The sequence below is a fragment of the Micromys minutus genome (genome assembly GCF_963924665.1).
Source record: "Micromys minutus genome assembly, chromosome: 25".
In the NCBI taxonomy this organism is placed as follows: domain Eukaryota; kingdom Metazoa; phylum Chordata; class Mammalia; order Rodentia; family Muridae; genus Micromys; species Micromys minutus.
The window spans coordinates 2,622,950-2,650,454 of record NC_137960.1 but is presented as its reverse complement, the minus strand read 5'-3'; the positions used below and the strand labels follow the sequence as shown (position 1 = coordinate 2,650,454).

The 27,505-nt window shown below is 55.2% G+C and overlaps 1 protein-coding gene across 4 annotated transcripts in view; it reads right to left on the bottom strand.

Annotated features, from left to right (window-relative positions):
• Window positions 1–27,139, bottom strand: part of TNXB (tenascin XB) — a 57,215-nt gene extending 30,076 nt beyond the window's left edge. For 2 of the 4 annotated variants that reach the window (XM_080937951.1, XM_080937952.1), the window contains exons 1-14: window positions 26,978–27,139; window positions 17,818–18,195; window positions 15,852–17,690; window positions 15,410–15,525; window positions 10,218–10,374; window positions 9,843–10,106; window positions 8,361–9,083; window positions 6,649–7,017; window positions 5,476–5,769; window positions 3,967–4,257; window positions 3,322–3,609; window positions 1,587–1,922; window positions 894–1,217; window positions 125–415 (exon numbers count right to left, since the gene is read on the bottom strand). In XM_080937951.1, the coding sequence (XP_080794077.1) occupies window positions 125–415; window positions 894–1,217; window positions 1,587–1,922; window positions 3,322–3,609; window positions 3,967–4,257; window positions 5,476–5,769; window positions 6,649–7,017; window positions 8,361–9,083; window positions 9,843–10,106; window positions 10,218–10,374; window positions 15,410–15,525; window positions 15,852–17,690; window positions 17,818–18,184 (5,659 nt within the window). In that variant the 5' untranslated portion in view covers window positions 18,185–18,195; window positions 26,978–27,139. The remainder of the gene's footprint in view (window positions 1–124; window positions 416–893; window positions 1,218–1,586; window positions 1,923–3,321; window positions 3,610–3,966; window positions 4,258–5,475; window positions 5,770–6,648; window positions 7,018–8,360; window positions 9,084–9,842; window positions 10,107–10,217; window positions 10,375–15,409; window positions 15,526–15,851; window positions 17,691–17,817; window positions 18,196–26,977) is intronic. The other 2 variants (XM_080937953.1, XM_080937954.1) reach the window with 1 other exon arrangement.
• Window positions 27,140–27,505: the final 366 nt, after the last annotated feature.

The window sequence follows — 27,505 nt, the reverse complement described above, 5'->3', positions numbered from 1 at the left end:
AGTCTGGAGGGAGGCCAGTAGGGTCACTGATACATAGGCTGGGGAGTGACCGATAGGAGTCCCAGGCAAGGACAAGGGTTTTGGGAAGAGCTGTGGGTACCCAGGGATGGGCTCTGTCACTCACCTGTCATTGCCGACACAGAGAGGGGGTCTACACATTGTCCGCCATGTAGCCCACAGAGGTTCATCTTGTATATTCTTGAAGGGTCCAGGTCAAGGACGGTGACCTCACGCTGGTCTGCAGCCACAGGCACCTCCTGGGGCTGCCCGTCCCTGTCCTCATACTGGACCATGAAGGAATCAAACTGTCCCTCGGGAACCGTCCATGAGAGGCTCACAGAATTGGGGGTTACACCTGTCACTGTCAGCTCCTCCAGGCGTGGCTCAAGGGGGGTCTTTTCTTCTGGTTGTGGGTCTGAGACAACAACAGTCAGCTAGCAAAGGGTCCTAGGAGTGTTGTGTTCAAAACTGCATTAGCCAGCTACACCCGTCTGCCCCAGCAATCTGGTGACTACAGAGCCAGAAAGATGGCTCAGCTGGTAAAATCTTTCAAGCAAGATCGAGACCCCAAGTCCCAGAAGCCACGGAAAGAGAGGGCCAGACTCACAGAGTTGTCCTGTGTACACGTGCCATGAGGCACACCTCAAATACAATAGCAACAACATACATGCATATCTGGGTTCACCAGGTCCTTGCTGCTGTCAGGCTGAGCTTATTGGGAAGAGGTTTACCAGAAAGCTGATAGAAGCCCTAGTCCTTGGCGACTTGCTCTGCTAGGCTTTCCCAAGCAGGTAAGGCCTTCCCACAACTACTCCACAGCTAGGTAGCCCTTGGCCATGGGATGTGGGACTCAGCAGGAAGGGAGAACAGAAGCGGATCCCAGCCATACTCACCGGTCACGCCCACGGTGGACACGGGGCCCACTCGACGCCCCTCATGGAGCCCATACAGGTTCATCTTGTACTTGCGCCCAGGATCCAGGTCTCTCACGGTGGCCTCCCTCTCCTGGCCCCCGACACGCATCAGCTGGGGCCGCCCATCACTGTCCTTGTACTGGACAGTGAAGGAGTCAAAGTGTCCCTGGGGGACGGTCCAGGAGAGGCTCAGGGAGTCTGGGGAGGCTCCTGTCACGGCCAGCTCTCCCAGGAGTGGCTCCTCCTCGGTGGGCTCTGGGGCCTCTGTGCTGGGCTCTGGGCTGGGGGGCTCTTCCTCTGCAGCTGAGGAGGAGACAGAGGTGAGCAGGGTCCCCAGCAGGTACCCTCAGATCTTGGGAAGGAGGCAAAAACAGTAGCTACCAGGGGCCCTGGCTCAGTTTAGGGGTGCTCCAAGAGGAACAGTGGCCTCGGTCATCTGACAGCTATCTGACATGCTCAAACTCCTAGACAGCCACCAACATAGCCATCCCAGCCAGAGACACAGGTCAGCTCAGGGTGTGGGAACACTGCACACGACAGTAGGCCACAGCTTCAGCCAAACTAGACCTATGGGTCTGACCAATCCTTGGCCACTATTCCAGGCACCAGTCTCCAAAGAACAGTAGGTTCTACTTCTTTATAGGTCCCACCCTGGGCTCCACATCCACTCACCCGTCACCCCTGTGACAGACACAGGGCCCACACGCTGGCCACTGTGGATGCCATACAGGTTCATCTTGTACTTGTGGTCTGGCTCCAGGCCGGAGATGGTGACCTGGTCCTCCTGCCCTGGCACCCGCACCACCTTGGGCTGCCCATCCCCGTTCTTGTACTGGATCACGAACTGGTCAAACTGTCCCTCGGGGACTGTCCAGGAGAGGCTCAGGGAGTCAGGGGTGGCATCTGTCACGGTCAGCTCTCCCAAAAGTGGCTTCTTAGGAGGGGGCTCTGTGGCCTCTGTGCTGGGCTCTGTGGGGCTGGAGGTCTGGTCCACAATGTCTGGTGGGGCTGAGAAGAGATCAGAGTCTCAGGCATTAACGGTGACCAGCTAATCAATGGAGTACCAAAGCATATCGCAATACGTGTTCCTCCATTGAAGGCTTAGGGCGTCTGTGGCCTCTGCACTCACTGTGCAGTCCCTGATACATCACAAACTGAGCTACTGCTGCCAGAGGGGTGGGGGACACCAAGAGAACATGGCACACAGAACCCACAAAGCAGGGCTCATAGGGGCTCACAGAGACGTCAGCAGCAGTCACAATCTGCACAAGTCTGCTCTCTGCCTTAGGTTCTCTGTATATATGTTGTGGTTGCTTAGCTTGGTGTTTTTGTGGAACTCTTAACAGTGGGAGGAGGGGTATCTATAGGTATCTAGGGGTATCTATGACTCTTTTGCCTGCTCTTGGTTCCCTTCTCTTCCTATGTGGTTGCCTCGTCCAGCCTTACTATAGCGTCTGTGCCTGGCCTTAGTGTGACCTGTTAAGCCCTGTCTGGCTGAGATCCCTGGAAGGGACCCTGGGGGTGGTTGGAGAGGGAGCAGACAAGAGGCAGTCTGTGGCAATGGTGTTAGGTGGGGAAGTGAGGAGCAAAGAGAGGGTGCCGTGGAGGCAGGGGTGCTGCACCCCAGCAGTTTGCACATGGGTGCTTGGAGCAGGAACCAACTCTGGTTATTTATTCAGTTGTAGGCAAGGTCTTACTGCGTAGCCCAGGCTATCTTGAGACTCAACAATCCTCCTGCCTCAGCTGTGATTACAGGCATGTCTTACTACACCTGTCTTGAACCTGAGTATACTAACAGCCCTATGGGGTGTTGCTATCTGGACCCCCACTTGGCAGAAGGGTTAAGTGGCTGGCCCTAGGTCCTTAGGGCAGTGAGTTACGAAGCGCCGGGAGCCAGCCAGTTGCCTCCCAAGTACTGCTCTGCTCAGTAGCAGCACAGGACCCGCAGAAGGCAGTGGTTCTGGAAGGAAGGGGCTGGGCACATGGAGAATGGGATAGATGAGACCTGGGGTCAGCTTGACTGGAGCTATGGGAAGAAGCTGGAGCAACATGGCCCCCTTGCACAGAGCAGCCACTTTGGTGGGGGTGCAGGGATGGTTAGCAGAAACACCAGGGACTGACTCGGGCCCAGAAGGAGTTCAGTAAGATCAGCAGTAAACTGTGGCGGGGGGGTGGGAGGGGCGTCTAGGGAGGGTGTAGCATAGAAGAGGGGTCCAATCTTTCAGAATGGGGAAAATGAACTTGGAAGCCATCTGAGGAGCTGGGTGAGGAATCCTGGGATGTGGGGACAGAACTGTCTAGGAGAAGGAGGCAGAGGCCTCCGCGGAAAGGGAAGGTGGGGCTGGAGTAGGTCCTGTGTGAGGCTTGGGGCCAGCAGTGAAGGGAGCCATGCAGGGTTCTGACTCACCCGTTTTGGCCACTACAGACACCGGCCCCACACGCTGCCTGCCACGAAGCCCATAGAGGTTCATCTTATACTTCCTGTTGGACTCCAGGCCGGGGATAGTGACCTCATTCTCATCCCCCTCAACGGGCACGCTCTGGGGCTGGCCCTGTGCATCCTTGTAAAGGATCACAAAGGAGTCGAAGGGACCCCGGGCCACTGTCCAGGACAGGCGCAGGGAGTCTGGGGTCACACCAGTCACGGTCAGTTCGCCAAGGCGGGGCGGCTCCGAGGACTCTCTTGGCTCTGCGGCTGTAAGTAACGGAGAAGCATGAGCCAAGTGCAGATCCAGCAACCTGGGATCGGGGCTCAGATTTGGACCTGGGAATCAGCAGTCTTCACTGTGAGTGCTAAAGCCCTGGGAAGTGGGGCACAGCCAGACTATGACACACCTCCTGGCTTCAGAGAGCACACTGAATGGGAATGAAGGGGCCTAGCTCTGCCGGGAAAGCTGGCTGCCCCTCAGCCTGGGATCAGGGCCAAGGTGTTGGGATTAGCCATTTTGCTGGGTCCTGGCTGAGGATGTGTGTGTGTGTGTGTGTGTGTGTGTGTGTGTGTGTAGAGCAAGAAGAGGTCACATGAGAGAGAGCTTAGGTGGCAGTCACTCACCAGTAGTGCCATCAGCAGTAAGGGGTCCATACCGCTTCTTATTGGCAATCCCAAACAGAGTGAACCTGTACTTGTGATTGGGGTCCAGTGGGGAGATCACCACTGAGCGCTCAGGCCCCTCCACAGGTACCACACGGGGCCGGCCTTCCTTGTCTCTGTACTGGACCATGAAGGAGTCAAACTGGCCTCCGGGAACAGTCCAGGAGAGGTGCACTGAGTGTGGGGTGGGGTCTGTCACCCACAGTTCTCCCAGGCGGGGTGGGGATTCCGGGTCGGGGTCACTCTGAAGCACTAGGAAGAGGGAACAGAGAAAGGGGGTCACGGGAGAAAGAAGTCCTGGGTGTGCTCTGCCATGCCGACTGCGAGCTCTATGGGGGCTGTGCCTGGTTACAGGAAGCGGTGGTCACCCAGTGTTTCGGTGGCTACTCGCAGCCAAGGGAAAGAGGCCGTGAAGCCAAGGAAATCTCCCGGAGGCAGCCTTCCTGCTTCCAACTTAACTTCTAGCCAGTTTTTCCTCTACTCTTGGGGGGTGTTGTTATGGGAAAGAGTCCCACACTGGGTCCTCCTCTTTGGGGTACCCACCCACCTGCTGCTCTGTCCCCGGCTGTACCCATTTTCTGAGTGTATCTGTTTCCATCTCCCATCTGGGCATAGTTCCCAGAGGATTCCATAATTTTCTGTACCCCATAACCTCCACCAGGCAGCTCTAGGTAACGTGCCATTGCTTAGTCCAGCGAACACTTACTTGAGAGTCCCAACTCCTGTGGATGCTGACTCGCTGGCCACACCCTGTTTCCTAGTATCTGGGACAACCCTGCGGCGTCTCTACCTCTACTCCCCTCATATGCTCTCTGTTCCCCACAGCTACCAGGACTCAGTGTAAGGTCTGCCAATCCCTGTCAGGTGCCTTCTGTCTGTCCCTCAGCTCTTCTTGCCTGTGACCTGGTGGCGGCACTCACGGGCGCTGTAAGACCCTGCGCTGTAAGAATGCTCTGAGCACAGCTCTGAGCTCACTGAAACACACGGAAGGTGTTTCCCCAGCGTCTCAGCCTCCCTTGCTCCCCATCTGCAGCTGCTTAGGGGTCAGAAGTGACTGGCCCAGGGACGTGGGGCTATCCTGGAGGTCCAGGCTAGCCCACTGCCATCCCTCGGTCAGCCTCAGCCATCCAGCTGTTGGCTCTCTTCCCTAGCATGCCCCTACAGCAGACACTGTTGTTTATGAGGTCATCATAAATAACGCCCTTGGGGTTCCCAAATGAGGTTGAGGCCATCTTATACAGAACCCCGAGACTGAGCCCTTCAGCACCCCACATGTTCTGCTCTCTAGCCCCAAGAGTGCTGTGCATTCTCTGGGGACCCACCCCCTCTGCTTCACCTACTCCCCGGCCTCTGCTGCCTTCCCTTCAGGGTTTAACACAGCTGCCACGGGCCACAGACAATCTCCCTGGACCCCAAGACTCTGGGCGACCTGCTTCAGCGGTACCGGGCCTAGTGTCTGCTGTCACTCACAGATCTTGGCTTCAGCCATCAAGGGGCCATGCCTCTTTTTGCCGACGAGTCCATACAGGATGAATTTGTACTTGCGTCCTGGTTCCAAGGCTGTGACAGGTGCCGAACGCTGGGGTCCCTCCACAGGTATCACCCGGGGCCCGTCTTTGTCCTTGTACTGGATCAAGAAGGAGTCAAACTCCCCCTCTGGGACAGTCCAGTGCAGGAGCAGGGAGTCGGAGGTCAGGCCTGTTACTGTCAGCTCACCCAGGCGTGGCAGGACCGATGGCTTCCCAGGCTGCTCCTCAGTCCTGTCTGGGGTTTGGGGATGAAAGCAAAGCATGCTGGACCAACTATTCCCCTTCACCCTATGTCTACCCTCTGCCCTGCCTCATTCTTCCTGTCCCTGACCCTCCTGAGAAGGAGACATTTTCTGCTAAGTCTCTGTCCCTCTTCATGTCCCTACCCCTAAGACTTTAAGGAGAGTTCCGAGTCTCCGAGTCTCCTACGGTACTACGGTACTGCGTGACAGTTTCTAGCCTCCCCACTGCTGCTGCAGAGCAGTCTTCAGGCCCCCTAACCCCCTGAGCTGCTCTCTCCCTTGCTACTCTCTCCCAATGGTCAATTTGTTCGAGAACAGGGCCAAGAGTCAACCATCCTGGTCCCACAGGCAGAACCAAGGCGGGGTATAGTAGTTAGGCATCCCAGGCCTTGTCCTCTCCTACCCATCTCTAAAGTCTCGATGTCAGTGGAATATGCTGGACCCTCTCTCTCTCTCTCTCTCTCTCTCTCACACACACACACACACACCCCAGAAGACTTTATCTCCAGGCAATTAAAGAAAACTGACCAATGCAACCACTGGTGCGGTTCCTAGGGGAAAATACATCCGAGGGCCCCATGCTGGGGCTTCATCTGCCTTAGACGCTACAGCCCAGGGCAGAGCAGAGGGACAACCAGGAAGTGAGGCACACACAGAGCCTCCTGGATGGGTCACCGTCCCATCTCTGGCTCTTCTCCATGGCAGACTGCCCCCTCCGTCTGCCTCCCCTCTGAACTCTCACAGCTTTTTCTTTCTCTTCCAGCCAGGCCTGCCCTTCACTGGCCCCGTAAGTCCTGTCCTACCTCTAGAGTCCTGAGATAGCCCCAGCTCCTCCCCCAGTCTCTGGGCTCCAAGCACAGTCCAGAATGTACCCATAATGCCTTGGTAGGTGATAGGAACAGAGGGTTTGCCCCCAGGGGTGATCCCATGGAGGAATAGCGTGTAGGGGGCTCCGGGAGGGGGCGGGGGCACCAGAGCCTGGTGGACATCTCCTGGTAGCAGTTCTTCATGCGCCCACGGCCCCTCGGCCACCTGCATGCGCAGCTGGAAGTGGGCAAAGCTGTCGGGCTGGGCAGTCCAGGCCACACGGAGGCGCCCTGCCTTGTCTCTGCCTAGCACCTTCAACTCTCCCAGCGGGTGGTGCTCCAGGATCAGGATAGGGGCCTGGGCCCCTTGGGTCGTAGAGGGGCCCGAGGGAGGAGGCTCATCAGTAGCCTCCAAGAGGTCAGAGGGTAAGGACCCTGGGAAGGAGCAGAGCGGATAAGAAAAAAACAGGAGAGTGGAACATGAGATCAGGAAGGGCACCCCTGGTCCCTAAGTGTGCCCTCCAGCCTCTGAGGGCTAGAAGGCTTCCCTCCCTTCCCCCAACAGCTCCTCAGCCTTCAATCTTCCCATTCCTCCAAATGGAATCATCCCCTGGGAGCTCATTCCGCACCCAGGCCTGGCTTAGGGCAGGCAGTGAAAGACAAAACCTGCTGTCCCTCCCTGCTGGAGGTTTCCACCACCTCAAGCTCCAAACGTCCACGCTGCCCCACCCGCCCCACCCCGCCCCCACCGGTGTCTCTCCACCTTCCATTAGTGCTGTAGTGAGAAGCCTGGAAGAAAGGAGGGGGCTGTGTTGTTAGGAAAGAGGTGGAGCGCAAACAGGGTGCGAGGTGGACGGTGGTCCAGTTCCTGTGGCGTCTGGGCCCTATGGAGGAAGAACGGGTCCACCCCGACCCTGTAGCCACAAAGCACCCTGTCCCTGGGCCAGGCATCGGTCCTGTGGGAGAAACCAGCTGGAGAGCAGCCAAGTTTGGGAAAGCGGTTCAGGAAACCGTGGTTTCACCTCCCACCATCCACACGCGGCGGATGGCTTTCAATGCCTCAAGCAGGTCTGCATCCCGCCAAGGTCAGCTTGTGGGAAACAACCACAGACCACAGGCATTAGGCACCCTGGCCGCAGTGAGTCAGAGGGAGTCTCTGGTTTCAATCCCACCCTCCGAAACTGCAGCAGCCACAGCAGCCTCCACGGTCTGCATGGGAGGTGTCCAAACTGCAGGCGCAGCTGTACGCAAAACTCGAAACTTCCTCCAAACATTGTGAGATGGTGCTTTTGTGGGTTTAGTCTGTTTGTTTGGTTGTGGGTTTTTTTTTTTTTTTTTTTTTTTTTTTTTTCCAATTAGGGAAAAAAAAAAAAAAAAACTCTCTCAAGTGCAAGGTTCTTGAGTCTGAACTTTACAGATAATTTTGTGTCACTATGTCATGACATTGGCCTTGCTTGGCAAGAGTAGGCATGGCCAAAGAGCTCGGGAACCCAGGTGTGAGCCAGTGGACTACACAAACTGGGTCTGTTTGGCTTTGGTTGTCCTCAGGAAGATGCCGGGACCCTGGGATGGGGTGTGTTTTTTTTTTTTTGTGACAGTGTAGAACAGCCTTCTCTGGTAGTATCCTGTAGCCTGGGGCCAGGTAGGCTGGGAGGTGAAAGGGCATGGTGAGGGGTGGGGGTCTAAGCAGTGAGGTAGCAGGAATAAGCAGGTACAATTCTGAAAGGAGGTGACGCTGAACAGGGGGGTGGGCAGTCCAGGGCCCCAGCCCACACTACCTGTGGTGGTGGTGGTGGTGGTGATGAAGGCGTAGGACTTGGAAGTCTGCCCTGCCCGTACCCCATGGACCTCCACGTGGTAGGTAGTGCCCGGCCTGAGGTTGGGCAGGCGGACAGTGCGTTCCGAACCATCCACAGTCAGCTCCCCGCTGGGGCCCTTGGCTGGTGGCAGCGGCCGCCAGCGCAACACCACGCGCTCGAACTGACCCCGGAGCCCGTCCAGGGACACAATCAGCGAGCCGTCAGCTGCACTGCCCAGCACCTCGGGTTTCGGGTGGCGCGCTGCAGTCACCGGGTGTACACCATCCGATGCTGGGCCCTCGGCACCCTGGTCCGAGTCTCGCTTCCTGGTGCTCTGTGTGGGACTAGTGGTGGGGTGGGGGTGACGTGGCTGGGATGCTGGGGCACCCGCTGTTTGATGGCGCTTCAGGAACTCATGGATGTGGCGCGCCACCGACGCGTAAGTCTGGTTGGCGCGCAGTGGATAGCCGTGGGCTCGCAAGTGACGCTCCAGGTCCTGTACTGTGCCGCGGAAGCGACCCAGTTCAGCCGTCAGGTTACCCCATGGCCGTCGGGGAGGCTGGGGCAGGCTCGGCCGGAGATGCCACTCCTTCTCGCCCCCCTCTGGGGGCAGGAAGGGCCGAGAGGGCCGCGGAGGCCGGGGACGGGGGTAGGGGGGCGGGGCTGGGGGGTGCACCTCCGGGTAACTGTAGTGGCCTGGTGCTGCCAAGCGAGAAAGGGGGAGGGGACAGCAGGTCAGTGTCAGGTTCCCCCACCGCACCGCTCTGTTCCCCCAACCTGGGCGAGGCCTCTTCCCTGAGCCTCAGTCCCACCTAGAAAGAAAAATTAGTGTCCCCAAGCCCCACCCACTCCTTTGCTTTCCAAGCCTGCCATTGTTGGTACCCTAGAAAGAAAAAAAAAAAAAAAAAAAAAAAAAAAGCCAGCAGGCAGGGCGTGTATCTGACGGAGAGAACAGGAAAGGGGGATAAAATGTGAGCTACTCCGAAGAGGGTGTCGCCTCGTCCCAGGAAAAGCCAAGAAAGATCCATCTGGGTGTCTGTTAAGAAGCCTTGAGTGTTGGTGGGAAATGACTGCTGAGACCCAAGCCCAGGCAACCCCAGCCCAAAAGTCAGCAGGACCATGACTATGACTTCCTCTGGTACCCACATCGAACTTCCCACTGAGTATCTAAGTTAGGATAAGAGCCACTGCCCCCTGGGTGGATCACAGCCTCTTCTGTACACTGCTTCCCTCCCAGGGGGCGGTCCCTCCCACAGTCTAACCTGCAAGCTTTCTACAGGACCCCGAGTACCTACAGGCTGTCTCCGGGGGTGCCTTCAGAACAGAGCAAGGCTGTAGCAGGTGTTCTGGGATTGCCACAGCCATCTCTGACCCTCCTCCAGCCTGGGTGCCCAAGGAAAGGACCCCCAGTCTCAGAAACCAGGCTTTTCCCTAACACCCAGAATGCCAGAACCACCGTACCTGTGTTCGCCCTGATGGAAGCTGGGTAGCTGACAGCGTGGCCTCTTTCCGCAGTGACAGTCACCACATACTCCACGCCAGGCATCAGGTCGGTTAGCTGGGTCCTGTCTGCCTCAGGGGGGACTTCCAGTCGCACCCTCTGGTTGCCAGCACTAACGTAGGACACCACAAATCGATCCACCTCAGCCTGGGGGCGCAACCAGCTAAGATCCAGTGTGGTCGGGGTCACAGCTACCACTCGGAGGTCCTGAGGACCATCGATCACTAGTGGGGTCAGACAGAAGAGGGGTCAGTAGTGAATCCTCTTTGCTCTGCCCCAAGCCGATTCCAGCGCCTGTCAAATCCAGAAAACTCCCCCCCAGCCCCCGCTCTCACTGGTAGTGATGGTCTTAGAGGCAGGAGGACCCCAGCTGGTCCCTCGGAGAGCACGGACAGTGACCTGGTAGTCCTGACCAGGCGCCAGTCCTCGCTGATCATAGGCGGAGGCAGAGCTGGGCACCCGGGCTGTGAACGGTGGACTCCCACCCTCCGTCTGCGAGAGAGTGGCAGATGCGTCAGAGCTGGGCACTCGGTTCTTACTCCCCAGTCTCTTCCTTAACAATTACAAAAGGTGTCAACATTGGACCATGTGGGACATGACCCACAAGCAGGGGAGCCAAGACAGCTAGAACCTTGTAACCATGTGTTACCTTAGCTTCGCACCACAGGATTCCTTGAACACCTGTCCTCACATGCACGTACCCCCCCCACACACACACAGACACACCGTGTAGAGGCAGGTAGCTCTCTATGGGTTTGAGGTCAGCCTGGTCTACAGAGTGAGTTCCAGGACAGCCAGGGCTACACCGAGAAATCCTATCTTGAAAAATGAAGCAAAAACAGAATAGGAGCAGGAGCAGGGGGAGGAGGAGCAGGAGGAGGAGGAGCAGGAAGAGGAGGAGCAGGAGGAGGAGGAGGAGCAGCAGGGGGAGGAAGAGCAGAAGCAGGAGGAGCAGGAGGAGGAGGAGGAGGAGCAGGAGGAGGAGGAGTAGGAGGAGGAGGAGAAGGAGCAGGAGGAGGAGGAGGAGCAGGGGGAGGAGGAGCAGGGGAAGAGGAGCAGGAGGAGGAGCAGGAGGAGGAGGAGGAGCAGGGGGAGGAGGAGGAGCAGGGGGAGGAGGAGCAGGGGAGGAGGAGCATGAGGAGGAGGAGCAGCAGCTGCTACTACTACCACCAACAGAGTTGAGTTCCCAGCATCCACAGGAGGTTGCTCACAATTGTCTTTAACTCTAGCACCAGGGGATCTGATGCCCTTTTCTGGCCTCACTGGACACCTAGATGCACATGTGCGTACACATTTGTACACAGGCAAAATAAATAATTTTTATTTTTTTGCAACAGTGTCTCTCTGTGTAGCCCTGGCTGTCCTGGAGCTCACTCTGTAGACCAGGCTGGCCCTGAACTCAGACATCTGCCTGCCTCTGCCTCTGCTTCCCAAGTTCTGGGTTTACAGGCGTGTGCCACCACACCGGAGAAATAAACCTTTCAAAATATAAGAAACCAGAGAGAGAGAGAGAGAGAGAGCTGCAGTGTGTCCCCAGCCTCTCCTCTCACAGGAAACCCCTGTTCATTTGCCAGAACTCACCTGAAGGGTCCCTCTGGTTTCCTTGGTGGCCCCAGATACCTAAACATGTCCTTCAGAGCAAATGAGGGACAGCAGAGATGCCCTTGCATCCTCACTTTTCCTGTGCCTGCTTAGCTGGCTCTTCCAGTGAGACCAGGGCTGCCTGTGTGTGACTTGGATGTCCCCTTAGACATTTTTCTTGTCTCTTCGGCGGCCTTAAACCAAGGCTCACCTGCTCAACGATCCATTAGTACATTTCCTGAAGCTGTTACACCTGGCACTGTGCCAGGTGTTGGAGCTTCAAATAATAAGAAACCATTCCTGTCCCTGGGTTGGGCATAACCTAGAGCCAAATGGAGACCTCTCTCTCCCAGTCTCGAAGTGTGGTAAATGCCCGTGAGAACTCCTCCAGGGTGTTTACAGTTATGAGATTGTGTAGAATGGCCCTGCAGGCTCTAGAGGTCCAGCTGCTGGGGAGGTGGTGGTTGGGGTGCTGGATGCCTGCGAGCATTCTAACAACCCTGGGGGCTGCTCAGCAAGGTCATCTGCTGAGGACGCTCTGTACCGCTTAGCTATGTTGGCCACGGTTAGGGACACCTCCATTCGGCCAGATGGGATTGGAAAATTTGAAAGGCACTGTCCTAAACCAAGAAAGCATAGTAAATACCAAAGTATAAAACCAGATGAGAAGCCACGTGGAGATTTTTGGGTGAGGATGAACTGAAGCTCTGTCTCTGTTTTCTTGGTGGAAAAGTTGCCCTGGGTACTGAGAATCCTGTCCTCTCTGCAGGGCCTTGGGCAGGCCTTCACCCGGCACCCATGACACCCTCCCATCTCCTGGAACCTGCCTGACCTTCACTCCTAATCTGTCTCTCCTATTACATGACCACGAAGTGTCGATCTTTCCCCTCGACAAACTCATCCCGAGTTTTTTGGTTCCTGCCACAACAGAGCCTTGGAAGTGCCTGTGCCAGCCTCACCCACACTGCCCAGCCCCATCATGCCGGTGTGAAGCAGGCACTCTGGCTAGATGCTGGTGGCCAGCACTGCTCCCTGGTAAAGTCTGGTCTCCTCACTGATTATATGGCAACCTTTGACTTGATTCTCAGTATTAGCCTCATGGTCCCGCAGGCAAAGTCCAGCTTGGATGGTTCCCAGCAATGACCTCGTTTTCATCTTCCCTCTCACAGGAGACCCAAGAAAAAGTCCTTCAAGGACCAGGTCTGTGTTCTGGTGAGCACTCGGTACAGCCCTTTTCCAGGCTGCAGAGAACACGCCGAAAAGGAACACCCAAGGGTCTCTGTTTCAGTGTTCAGGTCCCTCGGGTCACAGACTCTCTCATATCTTGTAGAAGAGAGATGGGGAGTTGGAGCTTGAGGCCATCAGCATAAATTTTTGTTCCAATGGGTTCCTACCCACCACCGCCTTCACTCAGATCTTGAGGTGGAGAAAGCATTTGAGAGCCACCAAGTCACTGTACAATCCCCACACACAGGAGGGGAGAGCTAGTCCTGAGTTCTGAAAAGTGTGCACTTGGCCAGGAATAGCAGAGTCTGTTCTGAGAGAGAGGTGTTTGGGGGTGAGGGAGGGAAGCTGGTAGGAACAAGGAAGCCATGGGCTTAGAGGATGAAGGCAGAGGACGATAAAGAGGAATAGGCTCCATATTGGAAGCCTCAGGCCCAACAGAGAGTCACCACAGGTCCTAACAGGACTGAGGACTGAACATGGGCTGAGTGTCAAACACACAGCGTCACACTAGACCTGGAAGGGTCTCATTGCAGAGCAGAGGTGAAGGGCTGAGTGAGGGCGCTTGGGGGTGCGGTGGGGGTGGGGTGTAGCCCGGTGCAGAACAACATACCCCACCCAGTTTGGAGCCGAGGCAAAAGCCGCCACACCTCTCGACAACACCCAAACATGGGGTTGTGTGTATTAGGAGACAACTGGGCCTGAGGGTTTCTCTTATCTCAACTGTTTATTTTATTTCTCCTTCCCCTGAAGGCTCATAGGAAAATTCTTCTGAAAGTCCCACCCTCCAGATTAGAGCTGTGTAAATAAAGTTCGTGCTTACCCCAGAGTGGAAGAACACATAAAGTGTCAGCGCGCTTGTTTTCCTGTCTCGGGGCCAGCGCCAACTTTCTCTTCTCCACTCGCCAAACCCTTGCCTCCCGATTAAATTATTTTTGTATAAGAAATTTAAACAGGAGAAGGGGGGGTATCTTGGTTGTGCCACCAAATAGGGACTGGAGTTTGGAATACAGCTGCAGACCTTCCCGAGGGACCTTCCGTGAGGTAAGGATGGCAGCCAACACCTTGGCACTTTCCTCTCTGCCCCAGCACTGAGGACCTAGGGCTAGGGAGTGTGTCTGTCTGGAGTCCCATCTGGGGACACTAGTATGGTCTTGCCCAGCGTTTGCGGGACGACTTGGGAAAGACGATGACTGAGAAGTGGGAGAAAGGACAGGCAATGCCAGACTGTGTCTGGGCGGTCCCCAGGGAGAGGTCACAGTTTCATCCTCATCCTCACTGAGCTCTCAAAGGAGCAAGTTAGAGGCAGAGGAATTGTGCTGGGAGAAACGGGGGCTGGGAAAGCAAGTGCACAGACTCAGAGTTATTGCTATGGTCCAGACAGCTTGGCCTAAACCAAGAATGATAACATTGAACAGAGCCTGGGCAAAGCCTATATATAGACTAAAGGAATAGCTGGGCTGACTGCTGAGGCCGCCTTCCTCTCCTCCCTCCCTTCCTCTTTCTCTCTTCCCTCCTTCTCTTCCTCCCTCCCTTTCTACCTCCTTCCTTCCCTCTCTTTTTCCCTTCCCTATTTCTTTCCCTCCCTTCCCCCCCCCTTTTTTTTGTACAGACTGGAGTTTATTTAGGGTTAGGTCATGGGGGGAGTTAAGAGGGTAGTAGGCAGAGAGAGAAGAAGAAAAGTAGAGAAGTAGAGGCCGGCCATGAGCAGGTGGAGAGAGAGGGGGAAGGGAATGGGGAGAGGAGGGAAAAAGGGGGAGAGCAAGATCCCTCCCGCCTTCCTTTCTCTCCTTCCTTTTTGCTTATCTATATTTTTTTTCTTTTTTATTTGTTTGGGGTGTTTGTTTTTGAGACAGAGTTTCTTTGCATAGCCCTGGCTCGTCCTATGTAGACCAGGCTGCCCTCAAACTCAAAGATCCACCTGCCTCTGTCTCTGGGATTAAGGGTGTGCTAATCTATCATTTCTAAATGTTTTTGTTTTGGACTTCAAACGAACATGATAAAAACCACAGAGTGTGTGTGTTGAGTGCAGGTTAATAAGTAGAAGCTGAGAAAATGCTGTGGGTCCACAGTCGGCCAGTAGCTCTCCTTGGGAGCATATACGGAAAGGCAGGCATAGGTCAGTAGAGAGTCTGAGAACAAAGCATGGGGTGGGGGGTCCTGAGAATGCGGTGGTGGCTGAGCACCCTGAGCACAGGAAGCAAGGGCAGCACCATGTACCCCGTGTGGTGTCCCACCAAGGCAAATCTATGGGTGAGGAATGGGGACTGACAGACTCAGCAACAAAAACTAACAGCAGGGCTGGAGAGACGGCTCAATGGTTAGAGCACTGACTGCTCTTCCAGAGGTCCTGAGTTCAATTCCCAGCAACCACATGGTGGCTCACAGCCATCTGTAATGAGATCTGACGCCCTCTTCTGGTGTGTCTGAACACAGGGACAGTGTGTTCATATACATGAAATAAATAAATCTAAAATGAAGGGGAAAAAACCCCTAACAATGGCTGCCACACACTGAACAGCCAGGAGTAGTGAGCCCACCATTACCATCAATTCCCTGGTTGCCACAGACCAACGTTGAGGCCTCTGTGCCAGGCTGGGGCAGGCTAAGAGGACATTTGGAGCACACTCAGGTACCAGTCATCTGGAGTCTCATGAGTGTGACTTCTTGCATGAGGCGAGCCCTCCCCCCACTCCCCCCAGTGCTGCCCGTCTTGCCTTACCACGGGGATAAACTGGATTTCATAGGCATCCACAGGACCAGGAGCCCGCGTCCACTCTGTCCGGACTGTCGTCTCCTCTAGAAGATGCATCCTCATGTTCTGGATGGCTGGTATCTCTGCACAGAATGGAACAGGACAGTATGATTAGCTAGGACCTCCCCCCCACATGGCTCCCCCCAAGCCCCCACCCCCATCACTCAGGGCCATACCCACTGACCAGATGCAGGTCCCTCCATTTCCCCATGTACTGATCATAAAACCTTCAAGGAGTTCTAAAGGTCAGACTTCCCACTGGCATGTGCTGGGGTCCTTCTGACTGACCCCTCCCTCCATGTACAGGGAACAACTCCCTCCAATCTTCCTCTAGGTCCCTAGACCTCAGGCTCCCACGAGCAGAAGCCCTGTTCCTGCCCTAGCGCATTGGAGAAGGCGCCTGGCTCACCTTCTCCGCAGTCGTCCCCAGCGTAGCCATCTTGGCAGACGCATCTGCCCTGGATACACTCTCCCCTGCCGCGGCAGTCACCCGGACACGTCTGGATGGCACAGTCTGGACCTCGAAAGCCCTCAACACACACACATTGTCCGTCTCGGCACAGTTCCCGCGGCCCACAGCCCCCAGGGCAGGCACTGGCAGGAGGCTCTTCCTGTCCACAGTCCTCACCGCTGTACCCAGCGTAGCACACGCACACTCCCTGCACACAGCGCCCACGGCCACGACAGTCAGCTGGGCAGGTGCGGGTGGCACACGAGGGCCCGGTGTAGCCTGGGTTGCACACACAGCGCCCGTCCTCACAGCGGCCACGCCGGTGACAGTCGGCCGGGCAGGTGCGAGTGCTGCAGTCTTCGCCAGTGTAGCCCGCGTGGCACACGCACAAGCCATCCTGGCACACGCCGTGCTGGCTGCAGTCGCGCGGACACCGTCTTACGCCACAGTCCTCACCCGAGTAGCCTTCGTCGCACACGCAGAGCCCGTCCAGGCACTGGCCGCGGCCTCTGCAGCCGTTGGGACAGCTGCGTACGCTGCAGTCTTCGCCCGAGTAGCCCACGGTGCACACGCACACGCCGTCCTCGCAGTGGCCATGTCCGCGACAGTCCCCAGGGCACCGACGGCTCCCGCAGTCCTCGCCAGTAAAGCCCGGGTTGCACACGCAACGACCGTCCACGCAGCGCCCGCGCCCACGACAGTCACCGGGGCAGGCACGCGTGCCACAGTCTCGGCCTGTGTACCCGGGCCAGCACACGCAGCGGCCGCTCTCGCAGCTCCCACGGCCGCGACAGTCCCCGGGGCAGCTGCGCACCCCGCAGTCCTCGCCGCTGTAGCCCGCGTGGCACACGCACACGCCGTCCTCGCAGCGCCCGCGGCCCCTGCAGTCCCGTGGGCAGGCGCGCGTGCTGCAGTCGGCTCCGGTATACCCGGGCCAGCACACGCAGCGGCCGTCCTCACAGTGGCCCCTTTGGTTGCAGTCCCCAGGGCAGCTCCGCACACCGCAGTCGTCGCCACTGTAGCCTGGGTCACAGATACATTCCCCGTCCTCGCAGCGGCCTCGGCCACGGCAGTCGCGCGGGCACGTCCGCGTGCTGCAGTCGTCGCCCGAGTACCCGGGCCAGCACACGCAGCGGCCGTCCACGCAGCGCCCTCCGTCGCCACAGTCCCATGGGCAGTTTCTCACGCCGCAGTCTTCGCCGCCATAGCCGGGATCGCACACGCAGCGGCCGTCCTCGCAGCGGCCCCTCTGGCTGCAGCCCCGGGAACAGGTCCGCACCCCACAGTCCTCGCCAGAGTAGCCAGGGTTGCACACGCAGCGGCCGTCCTCGCAGCGGCCCCTCTGGCTGCAGCCCCGGGGACAGCTCCGCACTGCACAGTCGTCACCGGAGTAGCCGGGGTCACACACGCAGCGTCCTTCTTCGCAACGTCCTCTCTGGTTGCAGTTCCGAGGGCAGGAGCGCTGGCTGCAGTCAGGGCCCGAGAAGCCCGCGCGACACACGCACACACCCTGCACGCAGCGCCCGCGCCCCTGACAGTCTCCAGGGCAAGAGGGCCAGCCACAGCTGGGGCCACTGTAGCCAGGGAAGCACACGCAGCGTCCTCTGACACAGCGGCCCTGGTCGTTGCAGTCTTCGGGACAGGCCCTGGAGGCTGCGGGCGGGGATGAGGTGGGCGTCTTGGTGTCCGTAGGGTCTGAGCAGGTGGGTCCACCCCAGCCAGGCTCACAGGAACACGCACAGCGGCTCAGGTCAAAGACACCGTGGAGGCTGCAGAGGCTACGCACGTCCGTCTGGCCTGGAGCAGTAAGAAGTGAGACCCAACCCCAGTAAGTATCCTTCGGACAGCCGATTTTCGGGTCATTTTAGCTCCTCTCTCTCCTCCTCTGTGCCCCCACCCTACCCCACCCCAATCAGCCGCTCACCTGTGCCAGCCTGGGCCGCCGTGGGACAGCACGCTCCAGAGCAATGTTCCTTAAGCCCTTTTACCAGTTCCTCCAGGATCTCCAGCCGGACCCTCAGGGCCTGCACCTCTGAAGCGGGCACCGGGGGTTCAGAGCCCGGGGGACAGCCACAGCCAGCTGAAGGGGGCAGGTTAATCCGGTGGGTGAAAACCACCTGCTTCTCCCCTCCTTCCACAGTGTGCTCATACAGCTGAGAAGAAGGGCCTCCTGGTTGGGGCGGGGGCCGCGGGGCTGGGTGCGTCACATTGGACCGAGGAGAGAAAGGGCCCGCTCTGGCTGAGCTGAGCACCAGGACAGTCAGGACAGATAGGGTGCGCTGGGCTGCCATGGTTCAGGAGGCTGCAGGGAGGAGTGGGGGAAGCAGGTGTAAGAACTGACTCAGGAAGGGGACATCTCCAGCGCACATCAACAGAACACCTACTAGCAACAAATCCAACTCACACACGGCTGAAAATCCAAAAGGAAAGGAGGGTGGGCTTCTCTGGGCACATCTGGTCTGTGTCTTTTCTGATGTCATCTCACCGGCCTCCCTGTGTCACCCGGTCCCTCTTGCCCATCGATGCCAACCGAACCAGTCTCCTGTTTGCTCTGCTTTGTCCCCTTTCCAGAATGCTCTTTTTGAAGCTGGTCTCCTACAAATCTGCCCTTACCTGGCGTAACTAAGGCGGCCCTCATGTCCCCACCCTCCCTGTCTCAGGGGCCTGCTCACATTCTGCAGGGCATTTAGCATTCTGTGAGAACAGATACCTCGTCTGACCTGGCTCTGCTTCGTGTACTTAGCATGAAAAGTGCTGGATAAAGTTGGCGCCAACACATCTCTGCCAAGGGAGTCTGGCAGAGGCTGAGGCCTTCGCCCAAACACCTGGACCAGCTCCCCAGTGCCCAGCCTAACAGACTCCTGTAGGGGCAGGCGTTCTCCCTCCTCCTTCTCCTCTCCCTCCTCTTCCTCCTCCTCCTCCTCTTCCCCTCTTCCTCTTCCTCCTCCTCTCCCTCCTCTTCCTCCTCCTCCTCCTCCTCTTCCTTCTCCTCTTTCTCCTCTTTCTCCTCCTCTTCTTTCTCCCCCTCCTCTCCCTTCTCCTTCTCTTCCTCCACCCCCTCCTCTTTTTTAATGCAGGTCTTCTGTAACTCAGGCTGACCCCACATCCACTATGTAGCCAAGCATGGCCTTGAACACTTGACCCTCCTGTCACTACATCTGCACAGCCAGGATGACCAACAGACTCCACTATGCAATGCTTCCCCCACTTTTTCATTTGTTTGTTTAGTTTTGTTTTTTCAAGATAGGGTTTCACTGTGCAACCCTGGAACTCCCTCCGTGGGCCAGGCTGGCCTTGAACTCAGAGCCCTGCCTCTGCCTCCCAAGTGCTGGGATTAAAGATGTGCAGCACCACCCCCATGCTGCATTTTTATTTTTTTAATTGCTTTAATTTTTTTATGAGCTCGAATGTCTTCCATTAAAATCCACACATCTCTGTAAGCTTATCCCGACTAGCTTACAAGGAAATGAGACCCAGAGAGGAGAGACCGAAGTTGCCATGAGGGGAGATGGAGGATGCTCATCTCCAGGAGAAACAGCTATTATCTGGAGGTGCGCCTCTAGGAAGGTAGCCAGGCCAGCAGTTAGAACCGTAGAATGGGGTGACCCCCTAGTGTTTCGAAGCATATTAAAAATCTAAGTGACCAGGTTCCTGCACGTACCACTCCGCGATGACCCGAATGGCCTCGCTCACAATAGTTCTGGCTCTGTCGGGCCATAGAAACTTGTGTTAATTTATCTCAGTGGCTCCACGCTGGCCCCCAGGGTATTCTCTGACCCGAGTGGTCCGTGAGACACTCCAGTGTAGCACCTTACCACGATGCTTTCACTCACAATACCCTTGGCGGATTGTTACCTGCACATCCCAATTCCGTGGCTTGCTGCGTCCCGCCACGCCCGCCACTGCACCTTCTCTTGAACTCAATTAAGTCGCCATATGAAAGAAAACACCACACAGTAACCTCTGATCCAATTGATAAATTATTTTCCCATCCAGATAGCACAAAATCCTGTACATGCCCATCCCTTAAAAATATTCATAACAATATATCTATGCAGAGATGCGCAGAGAACAATGTTTACATCTGCGGCCATGTTGCGCCCAGCTCCTCCCCATTAGCCCTGCTTTTCCTCTAAAACTTTGTTCCCGCCCACCCTTCCTTCTCGTCCAATGACAGGCCTCGTTCTATCTTGTACCTGCCTTCCTGAATAAAGACATCATCTTCATCCTAGGAATTGTCAAAGCCAAATAAAATATCCATGGTCTGAATCTCATTTATTTGTAAGCCAGTCAGGATAAGCCTAAAGCGGTTGCTCAACAACTCTCAGAACGGTCAAATACCGAGGCTTACAGTCTGGGGGACTTGGTGGAATGAGACCGGGATTCAAACAATGGCCTGTGTATGTGTGTGGTCCGTTGATTAACAAATAAAATACGACGGAAATTAAAATGAAAGGGGTGGGGATGGAGGGATGGCTAGGGGCTTAAGAGCATTTAATGCTCTTGTAGAGGACCCGGGTTCAGTTCCCTGCACCCACATGATGGCTCACAACCCACTATAAGCCCAGTTCCAGAGGATTCGATGCCATCTTCTGACCTCAGCAGGCACTGCACACAAATGGTGCACAGACATACATGCAGCCAAAACACTTTTGCACATAAAAAATAAAACTGTAACTAAATGAAATAAGTAAATAGTGTGGCATTGACTGAGGAGCCACCCAGGGGGAAAGAGTTGGTCTCTACCTTATAGACAAACATAGAAACGTCTGTGAGGCTGACCGTGGTCCTAAACGCAAAAGGGAAAGCAGTGGTTCGCATAGCGGGCTGATAATCTGTCTCCCAGACGGACTTCCTCTGTGCTGGGTAAGGACTCCCCCGGTCTGCATGTCTAGCTCAAGAATTGAAAACATCTGGTCATCAAATGACATCAGGAAGAGAATAGGACAGTCCGACGGCCGGGAGAAAACGATGTGTTAGGTAACCACGAAGGAGAGAACATCTGACGTGGAGGCTGGGGTGATGTGTCCACTGGTAAAGTAGTCGTGAGCATCAGAGCTTGTGAAAGCCTCTGTGTGAAAGCTGGTGCTGCGTGCACGCCTGCAAGCGGTTTCCCAGGGGCCGGAGACAGTGCAGCGAGTCTATCCCAGTGTGTGAGCTCCAGGCTCAGGAACTGTATCTCAGAGAATAAGAGAAACAGAAGGAGACCCCCAGCATCAAACTCGGCCTCCGGGCATATGTGGACACATTGAACGTATACATACATAAAATCTGAAATAAAAACTCCTATGGCTGGAATGATAGCTCAGAGGCTGAGTGTGTGTCGCTCTTACAGAGGATCTGATTCAGGCTCCCAGCATCTAGGCTGGGCAGCTCACCACCACGTGTAACTCCAGCTCAAGGGGATCAACTACACTCCTGTGCACACACACACACAAACACAACTACATAGAAGTGAATCTAAATCTTTCACCAAACAACAAGCAAATCCGAGTTCTCTGCGAGGGCAACAGTCGATCCTAACCACTGAGTTGTTTTTTGTTTTTGTTTTGTTTGGTTTGGTTTTTGTCTTGTTTTTCTTCTTCTTCTTCTTCTTCTTCTTCTTCTTCTTCTTCTTCTTCTTCTTCTTCTTCTTCCTCCTCCTCCTCCTCCTCCTCCTCCTCCTCCTCCTTCTTCTTCTTCTTCTCTTTCCTTTTTCATCGACATTTTGAAATGACTCTTACTATATAGCCTGGGCTGATCTTAAATTTCTGATCTTCTGCCTCAGCCTCCCACATTTTGGGATAACGTGTTCACACCACCACACACTCCTGGCTGTTCGCAGGCTTTATTTCCATTTACTGAAGCCTGCCTAGACCTCGAGAGTGATGGCCGAGACAGACTACTATAAAACAACAACAACAAAGCCTTCCTCTTTTCTACACAGAACGTGGATGGATTTCATGCATGTGCTGAGCAAAGGAAGTCAGACGTGAAAAGAAATGTGATGTTACTGTGGGCACACGAACAGGCAGAGCTAAATGGTGCTCTTAGGAAAGAAGGGATCACAGTTACGGACCCTACAGGCTGGAAGTAGGCGGAAGCATTGTGTGGACAGTCCACACACAGTCAAACCCTGTGCCTGAGAACAAATCCTTGCCTGGTGTCACAGCGGTGCACCAGCCACCACACTTTCCTGCATTTTCTGTCCCTATCTTCCCGTTCTACATGATTGCTGCAGTCCACTCCAAATGGCTTCTCCGCCACCTTCCAAATGACCAAACGACTCCTACCGTGGTCTCCCACAAAAATCTAGGGGATATGTGCCTTCATGTTACTCAACGTTCCGAAAAGTTAAAAAGCTGGCCACCTTTCACTTTTGAAGCATTCAGTGTCCAATATGGCAGCCATCTCTCCTCCCACTGTTTGGGTGCTGGGGACCTCCGTACGAGCCACCATGTGGGTGCAGGAAACTGAACCCCGGTCCCCTCTGCACTTCACCCTTCTGGTCTCCATCTGATTTCACCCAGAGAAGCCTTCTTGACCAGGCTGGGGCCCCTCAGGATTCATGACACACTTCACACAGTTCTGGCTTGTGCTGTGACGATCTGTGGTCTTGTGGGGAAAGGGCGGGGCTGCTGCTTTCTTGCCTCTCCGGCTCCATTATACCAACCATTTCTGTTCTTATTGGTTCTCCACCCAGCACAGCTTTGTGCTCTGTAAACATCTGTTGACTTTAGTGACGATTATAAAGTCCAGTTTAATTCCAGGACTAGCAGCTTTAAGGCCAGAATCAAGAACAGGACCACGGACAGTGTCTGGGCTAGAAGTCCAGTAGGAATGGTAGTTGGGCCATGAGAGTCAATAGCCAGGGGATGGAGGGATGGTTCATCGGTTAAGAGCACTGGCTGCTCTTCCAGAGGTCCTGAGTTCAAATCCCAGTAACCACATGGTGGCTCACAACCATCTGTAATGAAGACAGCTATAGTGTACTTATGTATAATAAATAAGTAAATCTTAAAAAATAAAGAAAAAAAGTCAATAACCAAGAAAGGAGGACCCCAGAAGAACTGGACGGTACAAGCGTTTTTGGGAAACAGGCAGGACATATATGATGGGATCAAATTGGACATATGCAGAGCTGTTGAGCTTACAGTGACTCCTGGGATAAGATAACAAAACTGGCTACGACAACCCCTGTGGGAAACTACCGAGGCGTCTCATATCAGCAGATTCCTTCAGTTGACTGTGGCTCATTTGCACTACGTGAACTACAGTCCGTGTGCTATTAAGTACAATACTATGGGTATCTCTTAATCAAATAAGAAAGCTAGACAGAAAAGATATGTGCTGGGTAATTTATTAAAGAACGTTTGAGCGGGCGGGGTAGTGTGGACCTGTGCAGGCAGATCTCTGGGCTTCATTGGGACAGTCTATATCACCTTTTTTAGAAGAAAGTAAAGGAATATTAGTTGGAAGAAAGAGGATAATAAACTTGCGGTTTTGAGCTGAGAGTGTAGTGTTCTTGGGAGAGGGTGTCCAGGAAAGGCATTAGTGTGGGATTTCTGGGGTGCTAAAAATGTTTCCTTTTGTGCTGGGCTCGGAGATTACACTTGTAATCTCAGGACTTGGGAGGCTGGGGTGGGAGATGCGAGAATCCAAAACCAATCTGGGCTACACTGTAAGATCCCAGCTCAAAAATCCACGGGCTGAGGAGAAAGATAGAGATGGGGCAAATACAGGAAAAGTACGGTGATATCGATGACTGTGTATATGACATTCACGGTCTCCTACTGGGTCTCAAAATAAAAGCCAAAGGGGATGGGGATTGAGCTCAATGTCAGAGCGCCAGCCTGGGGTCAGCATGTCAGAGGTCAGCATGTCAGAGGTCAGCCGGGGGACACGGACGTGAGGAGGGAGACAGTTTTACTTTTTGCATTTTTATTACATCTAATTATTTTGTATGTGGACATGCACATCCCACTCTGACAATATGTGACTGAAGAATAACTTCTGTGAGTCCGTTCTCTCCTTTTACTGTGTGGGTCCCAGGCATCACTTGCTGGGACATCTTGCTGGCCCTTGGAGATATTTATTTACACGCCTACTTATATTTTAAATGGTTTTTGTTGTACCAGGATCAAGCCCCGGGCCTTGTATGTGCTAGGTGAATGTTCCATCTCTGAGCCATAAGCCAAGGCATTGTGTGTGTGTGTGTGTGTGTGTGTGTGTGTGTGTGTGTGTGTGTGTGTGAAAAAAATGGAAGTGATAGGGTTTAGGTTCAGAGGTTCTTTGCTCTTTTCTGTGGGTGTGCTTGTGGAATTATCTGAGCCAACTTGAGAGACAGTTTGAGAAGAAAGGTATGGGGCAGGAGAGAGGGCTTGAACAGGGAGCAGGAAGGGGCAGGGTGGGCTTGAACTGGGATGGGGGTTGAGCCATGTTGGCAGATGCCCAGGTCCTCTGAACAGAGGGGCCGAAAGGGCAGGAGGGAGTGAACGATGGATGTGTTGACTGACCAGGAAGGGCTGTGACTCCCCCTCTCCCAACAGACTCCCATCCTACATTCCTCTGGGTCAGAGAGAAGAGTGTTTTCAGAGACTCCATGACTGGTAGTCAAGAGACAGAAGGACAGCATTCAGCTGCTGGGGTGCCTCCTAGGATATAGGGGGCTCTAAGTTTTATCCCCAGAATCACATAACCAGGTTGGTGACACACACCTGTCATCTCAGCACTTGGGAGGCAGAAGTTGAAGGGTCAGCAGGCCAAGGGCAGGCTCAGCCACACAGCAGACTTAAGAACAGTGTGGGCTGTCTCAAAGTCTAACGTAAAATAAAGAGATGGAAACGCAGGGGACGTCTGTCCCCATGTGAAGGGCCTGCCCCAGGCAAAAGAGCCAGAGACTGGGCTGGGCTTCCCTCTAAGGGAACAGCCACTGCTGGGAGGAGGTGCTGGCCTACCCTTCCTACTACTTTGTGCTTAGGGACCAGAAAATCACCCCTGCACCAAGCACGGGTGCCCTCACACACGCATATGTGAATACAACCACACGTATGTGTCCACAGACATGGGGACAAGTGCATGAATCCACGCAGCAAGGGGAATGAGGCAGCATTTCTGCAGGTGCATGAGTCGCTTGGGCACGCCATTCCCCTTCGTGGCTGTTCCTTGCCTGGTCACTGGTGGGTGTCTAAGAAAGTGGGTTACATCCAGACGGAGGACAGCTGAGAACTGAGCTGTGGTGTGGACAGCACAGGGAGCTGCTCTCTTCAAGTAGGGGGCAGAGGGCATGCACTTCCTGTTCCCTCCTCACCCGGGGGCTTCTACTTGCTCTGTCTTACGAGCAGAGCCTTTGGTTCTCCTCTCTCGTGGGGACAGCAGACTCTCTGCAGCAGCAAAAAGCACAGAAACCCATCGGCTTCACCGAGGTGGGTCTAGAAGACGGGTATAGCCCAGGAGACCATGACCCAGAGCCTCGTTCCCAGGCCCTTCTCCATCCTCCTTCACCGTCAGCACCCTCCTGTTTCCCTTCCCAACGCTTGGAAAAATTTGACCCTTCTCTTGGCACTGGGCAAACAAAGAAGTGGGTGTTTCTTGTGTCTCCCTGTCTATGCCTCTCTGAAGTATGTTGGGGGGCTGGCCTCGCCCTCTTGGCACCCTCCCATGCTTTGAGGACTGGCAGGGTGGGGGCATCTTCCCAAACTGTGACTCAGCACCTTTGGTATTCAGTGTGGGGCCAACTTTGACACTTTACTCACTGGGGACCGTGGGTCCTCCCGGGCTGGAAAGGACCGCGTCTATGGACGGTGTTCTGGAGACAGGGTCTGGTTCTACTCCAGTGTGATACCCGGGTTCTCCTGCCCTCTCCACTCCCAGCAAAGTCTCTCAATGAGAGGTGGGGGTATGAGAAAATGGGGAGTCTCGGATACTGGGTTGAAAGAAGTTGAGAAGAGGGTTCCAGAGAGAAGGAGCTGGGGGGATCCCGGTGCGTCTTATTTTGGGGAGAAAGCACACGGGCCATAGAAATAGAAAATTTGAAAGAAGGATTTCTGGGCCCTCAGTAACTGAAAGGAAGATGGGTTCTGGTCCTGCACCAGAGTTTCAGGGTTTGAGAGGAAGAAAGTTTGACTAAGGGAGGTGCTAGGTCTCCAGGGGTTGGAAGCAGCCAGGGAGAGCGCGGGAAGGGGCTGAGATCCGGGAAGCAGGGGCGGGGCTGCGGTGGCGGCAGCGAAGGCTGTTTCCTGGTCGCTCGCTTCCCAGTAGCCCCCCTCGGTTCCGTTTCCAGTTGTTTCTAAGCCACTAAATTCTTTCCAGGCGAGATAAGAGGCCCCGCCCGCCCCACCCGAGGGCTGTCACGTGTATTGGGGAGTGGGCGGGAAGATTCAGGCGCACAGAAGCAGGGAGCCTGGAAGGGGGACCGAATGAGGACACAGCCCTGTGCCCTGTGGGGACATCAGTCAGCCTCTGTAGGCCCGCTGAACCGTGAGTCATGGGCGCACAGCCCTCGCCAAGAACAAGTTATGGGATGGTCTCTGCAAGCTCCGAGCTCTTCCCAGCCCATGAGTCTTTACTGGGTTCCGTTTCAGCACCTACGAAAGCCCCGTGCTTTCCCAGACCTTGTTCTCAGACCCTGTAACTCCTGCACAGTTAGCTGAAGAAGCCCATCTAGGATGGGAGAAACAGCTTCCTTTGCCATATCCTGGTACCAGTTCAGCAACTGCAGCCCCAGCACTTAAAATCTACAGTGGTTCCCCCAAACGAGCAGCTGGACAGCTCAGCCCAGCTTCCTTGAAGCCCAGACACCTCCTGATCAGCAGCTGTGCCCACCTGATTCATGGGGTCCCACAGTTCGCAGGCCCTCTCAGCTACTAACATCCCCTGAACCTTGGTGCATGCAACACACACACACACACACACACACACACACACACACACACACCACATACTGCCTTCTCCTGCCTGGACACACCTCCAGTGTCATCTGGCATTTTCTCTGTCCCGAGCAGAGAGTCCTGGAAAGCTCGCCCGCCACACATTAGGCTATGGAGCAGCTCAGAAGAGAAATCCTCCACCTCTTTCTCCAGCTTCCCCAGAGGTCCGCTACTTACCTGGAGAGCCTGGTGACTTGTGCTGGCTGCTACACCTCTGAACCTGCACAGTCCTAACTTCAATAAGGGAAGCGTCTCAGGCGGGGTAAGCAACCCTTGGCAGCCCTGGACTCTTGGGAGGGCGAGTGGGGGAACCCTTCACTGGTCCCTTGCAGCAGAAGCTCTGGGAGCCACTGCCAGGACTGTTGATCTCACAGCCTCAACAGAAAGGCAGGGAGCCTCCAGCAAGCAGGGGGAGGAGAAGGGGAGGACCAGTGTGAGGTCAGGGAGGGGAGCAGAGATAGGGCAGGTCTTCTCACCCCTCCAGTCCCTCCCACCAGCCCCTCCTTGACCAAGACCAGAGTGTACCCCCATACCCTCACCTCAACCCCTCTGCCTTATTTTACATACTTTTCACCAACTTCACTAAAATCTCCCACCCTAGATTCTCCACATAGTCTCTTCCCTACCTTCACCCCTTCTCCTTAACCCAGTTTCTCCATCCCCCTGTCACCAAGCTCCCCTCCACTACCTCCTAGCTGCTACTAC